Below are 18,101 nucleotides of genomic sequence, written 5' to 3' on the forward strand. Positions count from 1 at the left end.
TTTATTAAAAAATAAAATCAGACCCAGTCTGTCCAATACAGAAGATTTAGAAGTTAAAGTTTCTTAGAGTTGCTTGACTATAATAAAGACCCATCAAAACAGCCATTTCCCTCCCTCATGTAGAGCATGAACAGCAGTTAGCAGGTCTGGCTGCTTGTGTGTTGTGTGGAACTGCACTCAAAGGGTGCAGGATAAAACCACTGCACTTTTAAGCCATTTCTTTTTAGCAGTATAAGAAAAGCCCAATGAATGAAATGGAATAAAAATATTTTATTTTGATATTTAACTTCTAAATTATAGTATGATAAAAAATTATTTCTGCAAATGTCAGGTGCATTCCATTTTCAACAGTTTATGTGTCCTTGGACACGTACAAATTATGACAACAACTGTACTCATCATTCAAAATGCTGAACATGCTGCCACATCTTGAGCCTTCAGCTTTCCAATGTTTTTTCCACCCTCCCAGAAAATACACTATAAAACATCCAATGTCCACACACTTGAGAGTACCAGAAATTAAAGGGATCCTTTTGCCATTAACATGATGTTTAGAATTTACTAATGCTTGAAAACAGTAGTAAACTAATCTCTAACATGTGTTAACGTATCTTTAAAAAAATAATTTTTACAAGGATTTTTGATGCTATTCTCATCAGAGAAAAAAATTAAGAATTCTTGCCAATTCAGTACTATGTTCTCCCAGAATCTCAATATACAGTATCTTTCTAATTGTTTTAAGAACTCTGACTTTGTAAAAAAACTATACTAAGTTAGATTAAGTATTACTTCTCTTACTTTTGTATACTTTAAGTGTGGGCTGTCCTAATCTATATTTTCACTTAATTATATTGTCTTTTTTCTGAGTACATACAATATGCTGCTTCCACCTTAAGATAAGAAGGAATAAAGGAATTTTTCTTCCCTCACACCCCTAGATTTGACTGTCACGTGCACAGACTTTTCATAATTAACAAATAAGTTTGCATGATTGTACAGCAAATTTTGAACAAATTTAAAAAAAAACATTAATAACAATTCTCTGTGCAACTGCCTTAATCCCTTTTCAACACTCAGCTTTCTTAGAGCTCAAAAAGAAAACTTAATTTCATTTAATGGAACAAGGAAATCTTCCCAATCTTTAGCCCAGCATTAAGTAACAGTAAGCGAGCTGGGACTTCCCATGGATGAAAGCAGCATTACCTCCACCAGCTCACTGCTAAGAAACTGCCTCCTCCTCCTCATGTTCTGCAGCTTTGGCATTTGTATGCACAGCAGATCTTCAGCACACAAATTGTGTCACCTTTCTGCCTTGTCTTATTCAACCCAAACCCTTTCTCCAGTAAAAAACCAAGAATTGCACCAAATCAAGATCCTTCATAGCTGGATTTAGTGGAGGAGCATTTACCTCTAAATGATTCTGCCTAGTTTGACCTTCAAGTACTGGAAAACATGGAGAATTTTGCCTTCAATAAGGCCCAAGGCACAGCCTTAAAAAAAAATCATCAAAGGTGCAGACGATTCCCTGTGTGAGTAACGTACCTAAACTTAGATATTGCAAGTTTTGAAGTTTTCCAGGTAATGTTCTCTGAAATTCAGAAAGCAGAGAGAATAAGAAACATTACATTAATGGACAAGGCCCTCCAGATCCAACACATGCATCCAAATGGTCACAGAATTCCATACTACAATTGCAAAGCATGTCAGAATTCTGCCATCAATGGTTATACACAAATAATTGTTACAGCACTTTCTTATTCCATCTGTGATAACAATCTCAAGAGTCTTTTGTTTGGAAATTAAAAGATTAAATACAAACTGACGCAAAGAAACCCAAACCAAAACAAAAACAACTCAAGAAAACAACCCGTGAGCTTTACAGCTACTCAGCCAAAATAATCACTTAATAGTTCTATCTCATGCTATTAAAATGGATAATAAAATGCAACAGTTAGCAATGTCTAATTCTCATCTATTAAAACTGAGAGAATGTTTGAGGTATTTGAGTTCTCCCTTAATTCTCCCTACAGTAACCTCCTGCTAGTGGAATGTGAATATAGGTTAAATGAGACAGAATTTGACTCCATGAGCAGAATGAGCAAAGGCACATTGCTAAGGTATCCTTTAGTATTTGCTGTTCCCATGCTTATTGTAATAGTGCCTGGAACTGCAGTTACACAGATGTGTTTAACTCTGGAAAAGTTGCTCCTTGGAAACAGGAGGGACATTTTGAATGAGGATTTACTCAGCTGGTCACTGCAGGAAACAGGACATGCATGCTCTGTGTCAGCAGATAAACATGGCCAGTTGTAGTTTTTGCATTTTTCCTTAATACAATACTAGTGACAGTACATGATCTTAATCACTAAGTGATGGTAACTAGTGAAAACTGCAGAGTAACTCACTGGCTTCTGTTTACTGCTTGACTCAAGATAAAGCATTCCTGCCTGTTAACTGCTTGGCTTGGCTTGGTTTAGCCCAGGTGGTGTTGTAGCACCATGTCCTCAAAGGACAGTATGAACCCCCCATAAAGCATACTCATCTCATGGCTGAACAAACCCAGAGTATCTTCAATATAAAATACGGTCTTCCTTCCCCCATCTCTTTATTCTTTAGATTAGCCCTTCAGGAAAAAAATAGGAAACTTTGTTTCCATGGTATCACTCAGCATATGGAGGACCTGTATTTTTGTCTGTTACAAAAAACGATACTTCAGCCTCAGGATGGTGCTGTTTGTGAGTCACCACAGCCAGACTGCAGCAGAGACGGGAGATTAATGCAGAACAGGGAGACATGCACTGAAGTTAAATACTGAGACACATTAACATCTGGGAAAAAGAGACTGAGGAAAAGAGCTCCAACATTTCTAAAAGAAAATTATTTCTTCTGATGGAGAATTTCTTGATCTTACCTTTGGCATTTTATCTTGCTTCTGAAAAAAATCCTGTTCTCATTCACTACAACACTCCTGCCATCAAGTACATCAGCACTTAAAACTAGAGGCTGGACTACAAAATTTACTAAGGCTTAATGTTCCAAGCTATTTTATGTCCAGTTGCAAAGTTATTCCTAGCAAAAAATACTAAATTTTGATTATGGCATCTATAAACAGTGTAATACCATGACATTTAAATTATAACAGGAATAATTTTAAATGTATTCTCTTCTATTTTTCCATGCTACATTTTTCAAATCATGAGAGACTTTTTATAAAAAGACCAACAGATTCAAGTTTACTGGCCACAAAAAACAGAATAACAGATCTTCTTCAGGGGCTGTTTGTTCCTTCAAGTAGATTTAGTGCTGAGACAGTGTGGTAGTTAAAGCACAAACAGAGGCTGTTGATAAAGTGGCAATGCATAACAATGTTGTGATGTATTATAAAGGAGCAATTGCCTGCAGTTCATCAGTGTGGATATGGCAATGAAGTTCTGCTTTACATATTCCAGGCACTAAGAACTTTGTAGCAGTCATTACAGGAGGTTCTTCTTCCCCTATAAAAGGGAAAAAAAAAAAGTGAAGTTCGTTAATTGAAACAGTGATTTTGTATTTGGTCAACGTTTCAGAAACAATGCAAAGAAAACTTATGAAAAACCTCTGCACCATCTTGTCACACACTCCTGAGGCTGAACCACCAGGCTCAGTAAAACCTTATCAAAAGATACAATACTAATTTTCTTCCCAGGCAGGACTTCTTTGGGAAGACCTTATTAGTGAATGGACCTAGTGAAGGTCTGGTTGTTGGTACTTCCTCAAAATTAAACTGGTTTGAACTTCAATTGAGGATGCCAAATATGATGATCTCTTTGGGGATTTTTTTTCTTTGCACATCAATACTCTGCACAGGAACTGCACTGAAAGAAAGGATTACGAATTAAGTGATTTAGGATTTTAAATTACATGATTTATGATTTTTTTCAGAAGATTATATCAGACTGTCCTTTAAGGAAAAAAGGAAAGATCTTCTTCTGAGATGCTAAATGTCAGAGCTATTCACATCTGTTCTGATCAAGTAATGGGTAAAAAATAAGTAAAAAACCAGAATGTAGTGTGAATTCAGAGTAATAATAATGTCCACCTCTCAGAACAACAATAAAAGTTTAAAAATTCAATTTAATCCTCTCATTTTCAGGCATCTAAATATTAGGGCTATAAATGTTTTGTACGTCTGGGACACTAAAGAAATTGAATGGGTTACACTCTAAAAGGCAGATGATGCTCAGTTCCAGATACTGTCTCCTTTCTACCCTGTACCTCATTAAGACTGTGCTTTAGGTGAGGCAGGTTTGGGGGAGAGTCAGTCAGAGTGGTGCTTTTGGATGAGGACAGTAAATGGGAAAATGGCAGAAATTATAGTGGTTTCTTAAGACATTGGAACATCAGTGTTAAATCCAACTCCACCAGCAAGAGCTCTAACGTTTAACCTCTCCAGCTGAAGCATGTTAACAAGGGGGTATGTGACTTGAGAATTAATTACTGGGAAGACTGCCTCTTTCTTCCAGTGCCTCCTTGCAGCTGGGATACCCAGCTGACAGCTCAGTAATTGATTCAGGAGGGGGACACTGGGAAAGCATTCTTACAGGAAGACCATACATTTTAAACCAGCATCCTACTTTCACTAGAACCGTTACAGAGATCATCTGTAATTTTTCCCACATATGTGACAAAAGGCTAAATAAGAAGATAGCAGGAAACTAAAAAATATAGTTTTCATTTTGAAAACAGACTAATTGTGACTTAATTAATTAAATCAGTAAATCTGGGGTTTTTTCCCCATGAAGTTTTTTTCAAATTTTAACTATTTAGTCCTGTAGACTATCTACCTGATAAATATAGGTGCTATATCTGTAAATCAGCATTTGTATTCTCTTCCTCCAAGATAATTCTGGCATCAAACATTAGTTATGAATTGTCTTAATAATATTAGAAAATTAATTTAGCCAAGAGAAAAGTCTAGTTAACTCACTGTCAGCACTCATTCCAGAAAGCAGAACAGCATACTACCATCAAAATGCAATATTCACCTGTTGTAGCTGCTTATGGAAAATCTTAGCAAAGTGCAGTTTTATCATGTCAATACAATTGCTGGAACATTCCACGCTGATGCAGTTGTGATGCCAGTTCAATATCCTACAACTAGTAAGGTCAGACCAGTTTTTTTTATACAGCCTGAGGCAAAATTTACACCTTCTAACTGGAGGCATCTAAGATGGGTTTCTATTCTGGAGTGTCTTCCAAGCATTTAAATTCCTCCACTGAAATCCACTTGTTCATTCCCCAGATCCCTGTGTGGTGAGAAGCCTGATGTCATTCTGAAACTTGAGTTGTACAGAAAATATCCCTAAAGGATCCAGTATGTGCTGGAGCAAAATAGGATGTCAGGTTTAGATTTATGGCTGTCTGTGAGAATGCTTCACCATATCACCCTCTTGATTACACCACACAGCTGTCAGCTGAAATCCCAGCTGCCAAGGAGCCCCTGGAAGGAAGAAAGAAACTATCTCTCCAAGAATAGGTCAATTAATGAGTAGTGACCTATTAATAGAATTTTAGTGAAATCTCATCTAGCTAAGATTTCCTCCACACACTGTAAGTTAAGAAAAATATTCATTTTCCCAAAGTCACTGTACCTGTTTTACCATCTTTATACAATGCTTACCTTTCTCTGCAGCCTTCTATATGGCTCCTCACATATTATCTTACCTATTTGGAGATGGCAGAAATATGCACAGTAACTGAATATAAGTTTTGAAACACTGCTGTATCTTACCTAAACCTGATGATGAAGAAACACTTCCTGTAATGGAAGATGTTTCCATTTGGTCTGTCAATAGTCCTTCCATTAAAGGTAAAGATAATTCAGAAGAAGGAACAGATGAATCGTAGATTCCAGAATCTCGAGGCATGTCTTTCAGATTTGAAGCTTTAACAACATGTAACAATGGCTGAAGGACAGAGCTGCCATCAACTTGAATGTCCTGAGTTTCTGTATCTTCTCCAAGGTTTAAGTGCTGAATTATACAGTGAGAGTCTGAATTCCCCACTGAAATATTTAGATCTGTTTTCAGGTAAAAATCACCATCCATCACCTGTTTATTCACCAAGTCATTTAAAACCAAGCCTGAATCAAATTTTTCCATGACAGGCTCTGAGTAGTGTAAAGAAGGCAGAGGGAAGGGAATAAATTGTTTCTCAAACCAATCTGGTTCCTGATCAATGAACTGATGCATATTGCAAATAGCAACATAAAGGGACCTCCCAGATTTGCTCCTGAAATAATTCCTTTTACTAATGTTAACAGGAAACACATCTGAATCCTGTACACTAAGATCTCTGGAGTGTAAGTGTGAATAGAGCTGGGGGAGATTGTCCATGAGTTTGTATTTAGTGCTTAGATCCAGAATAGCAGGGATGTCTCCCTCACAGGAGTAATCAAAGTAGACTGCAATGAACTTGCAGAGGTCAGCTGAATTCTGCTTTGCCTGACGAAGCTTCTCTGCAACAGTCAACACAGCAAAGAGAAAGAGTTCTCCTTTTCCTGCATCTTTGGTGACTCCTCTGTGCTTCCAGTTCTTTTTTTCAACAAAGTATTTCATTCCTTTGGAACACACAATGATGATAAACTGGGACTCATTTATTTTTTTAATAAGCCACTCCTTCTGATCTTCTTTACAGTTTTTTAGATCTTCCCACAAATCTAACGCCACCTGGAAAAGAAAAAAAAATTCTGGTTGATATTAACTTTTATGAATGTAAACCCAAGTAGTTCCTAAAAAAAAAAAAAGTACAATGGATTTGATACATAGCAGTATTTATTGGGGAATAAAAAGAACATAGGAAATGTGGCTGCATCAAGTAAATCAGAATTTACCTATGGAACTAAATTTGATATCATCAACGCACAATAAACAATTGTGCTTGCCTCAAACAGTTTACCATTGTATGTCTGGGTCCATAATGTGCTGAATGTAACAGAAGTAACAGAATCATGGAATTGTTTAGATTGAAAAAGACCTTTAAGATCAAGACCAACCATTCACCCAGCACTGCCAAGTCTACCACTAAACCGTGCCCCTAAGTGCCATATTCACTTATCACCCTTGCATACTAATGAAGTGTGATGCCAATAATTTTCATATCTAGATAGAAACCTAATTAGTGCCTATAATATCAAGTCCTTCCAGTTAGGATGCAAAACAGCAGCAGTTTTATCTGATGAGAAAGCTCTGAAAATTTTGTCCTAAGAGTTATCTTATTTTGTACTTTGTCAAGCTCTCTGACCACTCTACATGATCTGAAATGCTGGTGTACAGCAAGAGGAGGGACACAATGCTTCATCTCACAGGAGGAATGAGTAGTAGGATAAAAGAAAAAAACAGATGCAAAAAACTTGCATAATAGACACACATCAAAACGACTTATAAGATCCTCTTTGAAGCATTTTTCCAGAGAACAAAAATCTTTGCTCTGCTATGTATCACCCACAGCAGAGTGGAAAACTTTGCCCCATCAGAAGACAGAGCAGGTGGATGCCCAGAACACAAGGACTCCTGAAAACTGCTACCACACAGTTGGCTACAGGAAGAAAGTGATCCTGCCTGAAGTGCTCAGTCAGCTGGACTGGATGATCACTGTCAGTTCCTTCCAAACAGACAACTCTATTCTATGCATGGGGAAGAGGAGTCATTCTACTGCTGCTTGGGAGATGCAGGTAGTTTTGTGTCTGGTTTTGTTTCTGGTCTTCAAAATCCTGTGTGACCTGCTATCTGTGAGAAACGATTTTTATTACTGACAAGTTATTTTTAAATGGCTACTAAATGCCACTGGTTTTATCCTTTATGAGAAAACATTCCAATTCCATATGAAAAGTACTTGTGCAATTCTTCTGTTATGCACCGAGCATCACTTTTTGTATTAAACTCCACAGTTTTATTAACAAAATATATTATTTCTGTGCATAGATGCTATCAGTATTTTGTCATATAAATTTTAAACAGATGAAAAAGTTCTGACCATCCCCACCAAACACGTGAGGCCTCGGTTGTGTTTCTGTGTTTGGTCACCAGAGAGCAGAACTGCTGTAACCAAACCCAGCTCCAGCTCATCTCATTCACATCCCGGGGATGGGAGGAAAAATGCAGCACAAAGAGACCAATCATTGTCCTGCCTTTTTCCAGCTGGAAAGTGAAAAACTGGCCACATATTGATTCTATGTTAGAAAGCAGTATGAGATTCTAAGCCTACTCATTTAAAGTAGCAATTTGAATGTCTCTCTCATGGCTTTCAAACAAAAACAAGAAAAAAAAAAAGAGTTGCTGATTTTACAGTATTAATGGAACAGATGGGAAGTAAAAAAATGAAAATCAATTAGTAAGTACATATTGTCAACAAGTAATGCTAATAATGCAGTTTTTGCTCTATGAGTAGAAATCTTGAGAGATTCAACTTCTTTTAAACTACAATACAAAACATATTTTAGGAATACTAAAGTATATTAGGTAGACAAAAACACCTCTTTGTGGCTGCTGACTATAAAGATGCAAGACCTACCGAACAGAAAAAGCACTTAATTCAAAGCAAGCTAAACATGGCTGAATCAAAGTCCTGGAATCGTGATCTTCCACTATTCTGTTGGTTTGGGTTGTTTTGGTTTTTTTGTGTTTTTGGTTTTTTTGTTTGTTTTTTTTTTTACACTGGATAAGATCTGTTCATTTCCCCAAGTAAAGTAAATTTAAACAGCCAATATTTAGAAAAATAACAAAAGTTATCTCTGTGGAAAGGAGGGACTGAAATACCTACTTTTCAAGCACAGATTTTGGGAGTGCTGTTTCAATTAAGGAAAAGTTGTTTACATTTGAAATGTTGAGTTTACCTCACAGCCACAAAAGTCCTGAAGAAAATAAGCAAAGCACTGGATGACATTAATGTGCTTCTGGCAATCTTTACTGGAATAGCAGATGAACACTTTTGGCCGGGGACGAAGTCTTTCCACATGGAGACCTGCAGCATATGCTGAAGATTCTGAGCTCTCCTCATCTAGATGGGAATATATATTTTCTAAATTGGAAGAGAAAAGAGAGTTCACACTATAAAGCTTGATTTTGTGTTGGGTTTTTATTACTTTTGTAGTCTCTTTACTAATGCATACAATAATGGGGTTTTTTTTCTGAAGACTTTCCTCTCCATCCTGAAAAAGAAAAGTTGCACACACTCTATTTATCCAGCTTAAGAGTTGCTACCTGTGGAATACACTTTCAAAGTTAAATGTGCAGTTATTTCTGTCCAACTCAGAAAACACAAGGAAGGTTTAATTTATAGATAGAATGAGGTGGTTTCACCATTAACCAGCTTCTAATCTCTGTCCAAATATTATAAGCCTAAAAGATGTATCATCTTCAAGAGTTTCCTGTCTAACAAAGTCTCTTGTTATAAAAACCCCAAACCACAACATAAGCCAGGTAAGAATATTAAACTCCAGGTCCACAGACCCCTTCAGGATATCATACAGGATCTCTCTAGTGTATATATACACACCCATGTTTGGACATTAATTTGACATTAATTTGAATTAAGATATGATTAATTTAAATCAAAATAGCTATTACTGTTTCCTTGCGTAGATGCTTTTGTGCTGGAACAAAAATGTCTGGCCATATGACAGACTAATTCAATCTAGTTCTACAGCTGGTTAAGCTAATTCAGAATAAAGCATGAGTATTTCAAAATACAAATATCCATCTAGGGATTCAATTCAGAACAATTCATCAGGAATAACTATTCTGGAACAACTCTCTCTGTAGCCAAATCCTCAGTGATTTGTCTGGGTTTTTTGTTGGAACTGTGCTAGCTATGAGCAAAGGGATAACTACAGGAGACCAGAAGGTAAAAGGATTTAACCCAGCTGGCATACAGCACTTGCAGTATATCTCAGTGCCAAAATTCAGGTGGATAACACAGATATCTGAGGTTTGGAGAAGTACTCTCTTTTTCCATTATTCATGAAACCACGATTCTCCAAATTCTGTAAAAAAAGCCAATGGTTTTTTAACATTTAAATGTATCAAGCGTTGCTTGCCAGCTCCTGGATACAGAGGAGAAGTCAGCAAGGAGGGATGGAACCTTAAGTTAGAAAAACATCTGCAAGCAGGGCTTAGAGTAAATTTAGGAAGATGGCTTAGAATGAAAGGTAAAGGAAACTTCCAGGAAAGTGAGCAAATCTGGAATAGTAGCTGTAGACAGTATTCCAGAAAGCACTGTGAATTGTATTGGCATCACATGGCTTTACTTTCCTTCTGATTTAAAATGAAAATGAATTAGGTATTTCTGAGAAAAAGAAGGGAATGTTTAAAACATATCTATTTACAAACCTGTTAGTAATCTACATGGTCACATAGTACTTTCTCAAATAAAAAGAAACATGAAATAAAAAATATTTTCCAATATTGCTTTTGATCTCTCCTTTTTACAGTGAAGCCTTGATCTGTGATACAATAGTGTCTAGGCAACCAATTACTCTCAAGCACTGAGTAAGAATTTGCTATAGGTTTCAATAGACAAAAAAGCTGAGGGGAGGAAGGACAGAGAAATAGAAAAGAAAGATGTTCAGATAAAGATATTTCTGGAATTAACCTACCAATTAAGACTGTTTTGGTTGCAAAAGCATCTTTAAACTGAACTTTGTACTGAATAAACCCTCTTACCTTGCTGTTTCTTGCGGCACATCACTGTGAAAAGCGTGGCAAATGCAGAGATGACAACCAAAGGGACCGTGATGGCAATGGCTCTGATCGGGCCAGCCCACGGGGAGTGCACTTGGAAAAAGCAAGCACAATTAGCCACATGCAAATATGCTATACTACAATTACCTGAACAGATCTTCACACTGGGAATGCAAAACTGCTGCAGTACTCTATTATCAGCTAATTCCTGAAGACACAGTAGGCCCAAACATCATGTCCTGCTCCATTTCAAATTAGGTTTTATGGTGGTTGTGCCACTGCCACAGCATCAGTGGCTCACGCAAGTAACAAGAGCTGCAACTCACACCAGCCCCAGGAGAACAACCCTGTGCCAGGTGTAGTTTTGATGAGATATGCAGTGGTCATTTGGACCTGACATGTTTTGGTTCCAGGGTGCTGAACTTGCCACTTAGAAAGAACTGCCCTCTTGCAGAGATCACCCTCAGCAATGTGCATTAGGATTCAGTGCATTTTTCCCACTGCCTCCATCTGTGGCTGTTTTGAGGCTGCAATTACACTCTGAAATCCCTGTTTAGCTTCTCAAAAACAGGGCTGATCCACAGGCATGTGAAGCATCCACCTGACAGGTTCTCCAGATCGCTCGGTTTGGTACCAGGGCTGAAGGACACAGGTGATGTGCTTAGGCTGCTCCCACAGTTTCATTACACTGTTCCCACACTACTGCACTGTCAGTTATATACAATTAAAGTTATGATCCCTCATATCCACATATACAACAAAAGCCACTTTCCCACAAAGATTTCCAATGATGGATTGATCTAAACGCCACTAAATACAAATGTAGAGAGATGCACATGTGTAGGCTCAAGTGTCACCTCTACTCCTTTTTCATTAGGTCAAAAAATCACAGCACAATTACCTCAATGGTCTAGCTTATGGCAAACAGAGGTCAAATAGAGACTTACTTCTAACATAATTAAAACTGAATCTAAATTAATACGTTAAATATAGTATATTGTTTAAAAAACAGAACTCATACCTGGTTTTAGTGCATAGTGCATTGTTTTCCTTGTTGTGTTAGTGTCATCAACCAGCTTGGAAAAGTAAAAAATTAATTTTATTTACTTTCTGCAATACATAAAATAACTGCAACAGCTCTTATGACCAAACGTGAAGAAAGTTACTGTTCAAATAGTTAAAACTAAAGAGCAGCACAAACTAGTATAACAAAAATTGACCAAGGAACAGAATTCCAATTAACAAAAATAAAAATCAAAGTCCAGGAATTATGCAGGCCTTCAACTTCAGTTTAAGGCACAGATGAAAGTGCTATGCACTCAGGGAAGCAAAGCTATGGAAAGGCCAAGAACATTGTAAAAAATTTACTTGCCCAAGTTACTTCAGCAGGGATGCTCGAAGGTCAATTCTACCAGTGTGGTTTGAAATATTTTAATTTTACTCCATTTTCCCATTAACATCCTCACTTAGGTGTTGCACAAAAGACTATTCAGAAATATTACCTCAATTATATAATCCCCTGGAGATACGTTCTGAAGAACACAACTTGTAGTGTCTGTGTTCTGCTCCTACATCAAAGAAAGAATACTTTGCAAGCCATTCACATACTTTTAAAACCTAATAAAGAATTCACATTGGTTTAGGAACAGGCAGAGCATTCTTGTATTCACACACCTTAAAGCAGCAAAACTCAGTCTGCCCATTCAATTACACAATCCTCTGCCTGCAGAACAAACTTGTGTTATCCAGGTCCAGTGGAGCCCTCAAGCCTGCTTTTGACTGATGAGTGCTATCACAGTATAACTGTTATTTACATAAACAGTTCCAAATAGTTTTACAATTTTAAAACTGATCCTATTTTATATTAAGTTTTTAAAGCTTCTATAAGACCTTAGAACACCTCATGTTAATAGGGTTTGTGCTTTTAAGAGCTTCACAACTCAGCCACATACCTGTTTGCAGGTCTTTTGCTTAAACGGCCCTTCATGCTTAAGTTTGTAGTGAAGAAAGTAGTACCTAAACCCAAAGTTGTGAGGTGCATGATCAAAGGACACTTGCATGTTAAAGCCTTGCTGGGTAACATTCACATTCCTTGGCTTCCAGTCTGTCAGAGGAGATATTCATGAATCACAAAACAACTCTTCAAGTACAGTAACTTTTTGTAAGATTAATATATTAAAATATTACATTTTACTTACAAGGTTTGCAGACAAGGTTTTCTGGCTGTAGCAACAATTCACACGCTACAAATATAAAGAAAAATTATTAATTATACAGTATCAAACTGCTATGCTACTTAAACAGAAAAAGAACAAGGGCAAAAGTAGGGAGCTCATAATTTTGAATACCTCCACTTCTTTCCCAGACTCTAATATGCCTGGACTAAATACATTTTGCAAACTTAACTTCTTTGGCATGATTTCAAGTCCCTTCTCATCTTGATATGTGAAACAGAGATCCATTAATTTGAGTATCACATTTCTCAGTGAGACAAAAGGGATAACACCAGGTGCAGCACGTCAGGAGAGAAAGTTAAAACTAGTCTTAAATACATTTACTCAGAGTAAGTATGCTGAGCACTACTACCAATGGTACAGGGGTCTGCATTAACAGACAGACTTTAAAATACCTTAGGAAAGTTTTACAGGGAAAAAAAACCCTTAGCAGGACAAATATCAACAGTTCACCCCAAAGGGTACTTACAGTTTCTCACCATACTGTGTGAGCACTGAGGAGCTTATTCAAGTTTTTTCCCTCTACCTCCAATTGCTAAGTAATTTTGAGAAATTCAACTTGATCTGCTGCTATCTAATTTTAAATGTCCTCCTCTACATCCATCTCTAGACAGCTGTTTTTAAATTGTAATCTCAAAATCAAAAAACAACCTGCCCTTCTTCACAATGTCCAGAGAGGAGCAAACCATCTCCATGAGTTAAATGATCCTGAGAACCACAGAACAATCCTGTTCTAGGCAAACCTGCAATAATCTCAGGGCTACCTAAGACTTTTCTCCTGGTTGCTGCCTAACACATATGATCACACACTACAGATTTATCTATGGCATGCAAATTCTTTCTGCTTAACACCCAGATCTTCCTTCCAAGACAATGTCAGTAACTACTTATCCCAGACTCATCCAACATCATCATCCACTAAATTCCTTTGTTGGGAAACCCAAAGCGTTGCGGAGAGGGGAGGCCCGCTGAGGAGATGATATGCAATACTATATTATATGCAATACTGTATTATATGCAATACTTACATCTAGTTCGGAAGAAAAATGGGTGATAATTACTTTCATTTTTAATGGAAGGAAAAGGAACAATCTTGACAAAGTAATCCGTTTCAAACTTCAAATTTACAAAGGGCTGGGACTCCATTCCCTGCAAAAAAGACAAGATTGCAACGTATTTTAAAATCAACTATTATAGTTGATATAATAGTTGAAATACTAAAAGTATTTTTCACAACAAGCCCCCAGTTTTGCAATCAAAGGCTCAAGTTAATACATTAAGAATGCTTTACCTACTCCTCTATTCCAATCTGACATGAGGAATCTCAATACATAGTTGGATGTAGACCATTACAGACGTGCATCTGTACTCCAGAGTCACCAAAATGAGAGTTCCCAACTCCAGGGAAGCTTCTATCGAAAGGGACAAGATCTCTCTCCGAAGCAACAACCATCATTAATTTCACCAGTAATACTTTCGGGAACCAACGAACTCTTTGACAAGGGCATGGAGTAATAGGACAAGGGGGAATGGCTTCAAACTGAAAGAGGGTAGAGTTAGATTAGATACTGGGAAGAAATTCTTCAGTGTGAAGGAAGTGAGGCCATGGCATAGGTTGCCCAGAGAAGCTGTGGCTGCCCCATCCTTCCAAGTGTTCCAGGCCAGGCTGGATGGGACTTGGAGCAACCCGGGATAGCAGGAGGCATCCCTGACCACAGCAGAAGTGCTGGAACTGGATGACCTTTAATGACCCAAACTGTTGTAGGATGATAGACACTTTCAAAACTACTCACACAGTCAAACAACACTGAAACTATTCTTGAAACAAAGCACTTACTGTTCGTTTAAAACTGGGGCTGAGCTGCTTTGGATCCTTTAAAACCATCTGCTGGCATTGTCTTCCCTCTGATTTTAACTCCTCAAGTATTACTCGAAATCCCTTCAGGTATTCAATCCCTACAAACAGCAGGGCATTTAAACAGAAGATGAATATTTCAAAATGCATTATGTGGCATTTTATGTAATTTGTATTTCATTTGTCTTTAAAAATGAAACTTATCAGTCATACAAAGTATGTTTGTATTTAATACCTGTTGTTGTACATCAGTTCTGCACATTCTATCTTGCCTATCTAGAATTCAGTCTTTGGCAAAGGCTACAATTACTACATACTTGTGCAATGCTTAGAACAGAGGGGCCCATGTCTCATCTGGGGCTTCCAAATTACCACTGCAATAGAAGTTATCAGTACCTTCTTCACCTTCAGAAATACTTCATAGTAACTTCACATTTCCTAGCACATTACTAGCAACCAAATATAATATTTTGCTGGCAAATTATAGAAATATTCCTTTATAAATTTTACTATCATCTCTGAGACTACCAGATTAAAATGATAACAATTGTTACAACTTCTTTAGCTCTCGTACAGTAAGGGATAACAAAAAACTTTACTAAAATGGAATGGAATTTATTCCAGTGCATGTATACTTCCAGTTATTTATAACTGCTGCCAGAACTACACCCGTTTTGTTCAAGTTACTCCAATACAACTTATCTCAGCAGTGTCTTTACAATGTTCTCATCACAGAATTACTTCATGACATGACTAAACTGAGTCACAGTGATGTGAATATCCCAGGAAAACGCCAGTGTTAACCCTGCGACAGTTTTGTGGCTCAGGTATCAAAGGCACTGCACAGCTTTTTAACTCTCACTACTTCATCTAATTACATGTCCTCAATAGCATTACACATATTTATCAATGACACAGACACAGCTTTTGTAAGCTAAATGCTACATAAATCAAAATGGACTCATTTCAGTTTATGCTATGCTTGTCAAACCAAAAAATAAAATCCCATATGTATCATTTCCACATTTTCCACCACCTCCTCTGGTTCACTAGGTTTGTGTGTTTTGATTAATGTTTTATAATTTTGTAGAAGATAAAGCATTTCCAAACGTGTTCTCACTGTTCTATGGAACAAAAGCACTATTTGTCCTTACATGAAGACCCTGAAAGTGTCCAGTTCCCATGTTACCCAAGCTGTCTGCACAGCAGTTCTGTCCTCACATTTCCCAAAGGATTAACCTCTGATGATTACAAGGAAGAACACCAGGCTTTGTTTCCCATGGATGTTTGATCCATCCAGTCTGCAGATGAAGATTACCAAATGCTTTCAACTGCACAATTCTGCAGAATTCAGTGGAAAAATAGGAGCTTTGCAAAGATGTTAACAATTCCTTTCTTCTTAGGCTGTTTGCATCAATGATTTCAAGCATTATTTAATTATTTGACTTAGTACCTATGACCAGGAAGTTATTACCAAACCCATGATGAGTGAGTCCACTTCCCTCTAGAACTTACCAATGGCATTTGCTGTCCAAAGGATCATCACAGCCACCTGCTCCTGGCATGCAAATTGACTGATGGTGATGTTTTGCACATCTCCAATCATGTGTCTTCCCACTGAATTCAGGTAAGGAGTGCAGTCTAAAAATATGGACAAACAAGCACTTTTAGAAAAACATTTCAGCTGACAAAAATTCCCGAACATGTCTTCAAGACCAAGCTAAGTAAAACTACCAGTGCACTATTTTCTGTAAGTACTATACAGCAAATCTAGATGAAGTTTTTGTCTCAAGACACCAAAACCCACAAAACTTCATAAATCATTGAGCACAACCACTTTCACTGGTTGCCAACCCACAGTTCACAGGACTCCCAAGGAAATTACCAGTTTATACCACCAGTGTAACCTGTACCACACAATGTGTTGGGACTCCCAAAAGAGAACAACTTTTCCTTGTAGTTGTTCAAAGGAACATGAAGACTGACATTAATTTTGTTCATGTGCAGTGCTCAAAGCAAGAGAATGCTGGTCAATGATCAGGCACATATGAGAACAATAAACCATGTGAAGCTTGAGAACTGCTCAAGAAGAGCTTTTGAACCACAATACTGCTTGATCCTGACCACAAAGAACCTACTGCCTAAATCCATGTTCTCTCTGCTGCCCATTCTGCAGCCACATCCCTGCAGACCACCTAACTGCCACTGGATTCACTCAGGACTGGTTTTGTCTTGTTATTCTCACAAAATACTGTGTACTCCCTAAAGTTATAGCTCCACAAACATGTTAATTATATAAAACTTTAGCTTTAATTAAGAAAACAAAATATAAGCAAAAGATTCCTGACTTTGCTGTTGAACTTTACCTTGTCTTTTTGTTTTCAAAACAAGAAAAACAAATAAACCCTAATTTTATTACTTTTAAAGCTTTACAATATTTAGGCTCATACTGTGTGGCAGGAAGAGAAGTAGCAGGCAGGGGATTCACTGGTTCTGGAGCACAGTACACATGAAGATGGGTGTGCAAAAACATTCTGCTCCTGAACTAGTGGAACAAACAAAATCCAGAAGAAATTGATCAGTAGATTGTATATTAGTGACTGATGATTAATTCAAAATAACTGAGATCATTTACATGCTATATATTCATCTATAAGAGCTTGTAGAAAAGAAACATGAAAAATCAAGTGCTATGATTCACCAGTACAGGAAATTCGAATTTAATTCAGAGGTGTGATCGTAAGGGCAAGGAAAGAATAATTATTAACTGTAAAGGAGATTTAGAAAATGGCTTTTTACTATGAATAACCATGGCAGGGGGTCTTTTATATAACTGTCACAGACATAAGAAGAGAACAGTCTGTACAACACTGCCTCTTACAAAAGCTGGGAGTTGGTACCGACTCCGCTGTTTGTAGAATTCGGTTGCTATGAGTGAACTCCATGACAGCATGAACTTCCTCTTAGGAGGAGAGAGGATCTCTTTCAATGGAAAGTTTGAAGTAACTGGTTTTTGCTCGGTCTGGATCTAATTAATAGCAAGCCCAAGATTTTGGATCCTGGTTACTAGAATTTTATGGTCAAATGACAATTTGCCAAAATGGAATATAGCACAAACGCCTGAAGTCTGACTGCAAGTCACTGATTCACAGTTTTAAAGAACAACAGTTTTAGGAAGAAAACAGCATGGAAAAATCACACTTTTTAGGAAACCACTTCTTTTACTTGAATACAAGTGACATGCTAAAAAATAGACATTTCTTTTTCACCTGAATAAATAATCTAACCAACTAA

General features: G+C 37.3%; 1 protein-coding gene across 3 annotated transcripts in view; it reads right to left on the bottom strand.

Annotated features, from left to right (window-relative positions):
* IL17RD (interleukin 17 receptor D) overlaps window positions 1-18,101 on the bottom strand; it is a 43,450-nt gene continuing 25,349 nt past the window's right edge. For all 3 annotated transcript variants that reach the window (XM_069028224.1, XM_069028225.1, XM_069028226.1), the window contains exons 3-13: window positions 16,323-16,448; window positions 14,790-14,908; window positions 13,981-14,101; window positions 12,917-12,961; window positions 12,671-12,822; window positions 12,221-12,286; window positions 11,740-11,794; window positions 10,701-10,811; window positions 8,873-9,057; window positions 5,771-6,707; window positions 1-3,494 (exon numbers count right to left, since the gene is read on the bottom strand). In XM_069028224.1, coding sequence (XP_068884325.1) covers window positions 3,379-3,494; window positions 5,771-6,707; window positions 8,873-9,057; window positions 10,701-10,811; window positions 11,740-11,794; window positions 12,221-12,286; window positions 12,671-12,822; window positions 12,917-12,961; window positions 13,981-14,101; window positions 14,790-14,908; window positions 16,323-16,448 — 2,033 coding nt within the window. In that variant the 3' untranslated portion in view covers window positions 1-3,378. The remainder of the gene's footprint in view (window positions 3,495-5,770; window positions 6,708-8,872; window positions 9,058-10,700; window positions 10,812-11,739; window positions 11,795-12,220; window positions 12,287-12,670; window positions 12,823-12,916; window positions 12,962-13,980; window positions 14,102-14,789; window positions 14,909-16,322; window positions 16,449-18,101) is intronic.

The sequence above is a fragment of the Aphelocoma coerulescens genome, chromosome 12 (assembly GCF_041296385.1).
Source record: "Aphelocoma coerulescens isolate FSJ_1873_10779 chromosome 12, UR_Acoe_1.0, whole genome shotgun sequence".
Classification (NCBI taxonomy): domain Eukaryota; kingdom Metazoa; phylum Chordata; class Aves; order Passeriformes; family Corvidae; genus Aphelocoma; species Aphelocoma coerulescens.